At 39.7% G+C, this 1,463-nt stretch overlaps 1 protein-coding gene across 1 annotated transcript in view; it reads left to right on the forward strand.

Annotated features, from left to right (window-relative positions):
- LOC107656677 (translocating chain-associated membrane protein 1-like) overlaps positions 1-1,463 on the forward strand; it is a 12,047-nt gene that overhangs the window by 4,381 nt on the left and 6,203 nt on the right. Inside the window, exons 8-9 of the mRNA XM_016444618.1 lie at positions 645-749; positions 925-1,068. Of these exons, the coding sequence (XP_016300104.1) occupies positions 645-749; positions 925-1,068 (249 nt within the window). The remainder of the gene's footprint in view (positions 1-644; positions 750-924; positions 1,069-1,463) is intronic.

The following is a 1,463-nucleotide window of genomic DNA, read 5'->3' on the forward strand; positions in this document are numbered from 1 at the left end:
AAGTTAAGCAATATCACATGAGCAGGAGTGCTGTTTTTCCCAGATATCAGCATGATTGTGAATGTCATATTGATTTTTTAAAACGGTAAGTAAACATTTTGACTTACATTTTAGACACAGTATGTTTTTGCTTTATTTTGTCAATGAAAATGTCTTAATGAAATCACAGCAGAATTGTTTTGTGTCTGTGAGCAACACATACTTGTTGCACATACTTGTTTTGAACAAATCATTTTCATGAATGATTCAATGACTAAATGAATCGGGCATTTAATTGAATTGTCTGAATGAATGACTGTGTAAATACATCTAAATGCCACATCAGATGTCTTAATATTATTACCATTTTAAATGCAAGAATTTGACATAAGATGATGCTTGCATCTAATAAGCTTTAAAAAATGCCATTATAATGGTAAAAATCTGCTGGAAATCAATTTAAGGGAGCAACTATTGCATCAGTGGAATTTTATTTCTGTCACTTCTGTGAACTAAGCACCGCACAGAATCTGAAGGTACGGTTGTTTTTATAACAGTGCTTGGTAGATGAGTGCAGCAATAGTGGTTAATTCATGAGGAAGCAGTTTGTGGACGTGTGTTTGAGTTATTGAGTGAAACTGACTCGGGTGTGTCCTCTCTCTCAGTCTCCACCGCCTGGGTCTGGTTCTTCTGGTGCCGCATTATCTGGTAGAGCTGCTCTTCCACGCCTCGCGACTCTTCTACTTCAGTGATGAAAACAAGCAGAAGGGGTTCGTTCACTCCCTATCTTGAGCCCTCACATTGTGCTTCTTTCCACATTTGTCTTGCCATATAATCTTAGAATTGTATATGATTTCTGCCTGCTTCATTTCCCTTCCCCTGCTGAGATCGTCTTTGAACTGTTCAGGCTGTTGTTAAGAGGCCTGGCCTGTGTTTGCATCTTAGGTTCACGCTGTGGGCTCTGCTGTTTGTCATCACCCGCCTCCTGACGCTCACCGTTTCTGTCCTGACGTTTGGTTTCGGCCTGTCCCGCACAGATAATCAGGGATTCTCTTTAGCAGAGGGAAACTTTAATGTGCTGACTGTCAGGTGAGTCCGCTTGATTTCACACGTTTGCCACCTCTGTGATATTTATTTGATTTAGCAGACAGATACATTGTAATGAAACCATAACGGCAGAAGACGCTAGTCCATGTTATGTAGTAGGGGTGTGAACCTACACTGGTCTTACGGTTCGTTCGATTACGATTACCATGTCATCGACTCAATTCAATTCGATATCACGATGCACTGCATCCTCAATTTTCAGTTTTACTTCACATGTAAAGACTTTGTTTCATATTAAATGCACCACAGCAGAATGCTTATTGCGATATATTGGATGGGAAGTGCCCTTCAACGTTCAGTCAATTAACTGAAAACAGGCTAGAATAATCGATTCTTGGGATTTAAGAATCGATATTGTTCCGTAAAAATGAGAATCG

This window comes from Sinocyclocheilus anshuiensis, unplaced genomic scaffold (assembly GCF_001515605.1).
Source record: "Sinocyclocheilus anshuiensis isolate Anshui unplaced genomic scaffold, SAMN03320099.WGS_v1.1 scaffold2799, whole genome shotgun sequence".
Classification (NCBI taxonomy): domain Eukaryota; kingdom Metazoa; phylum Chordata; class Actinopteri; order Cypriniformes; family Cyprinidae; genus Sinocyclocheilus; species Sinocyclocheilus anshuiensis.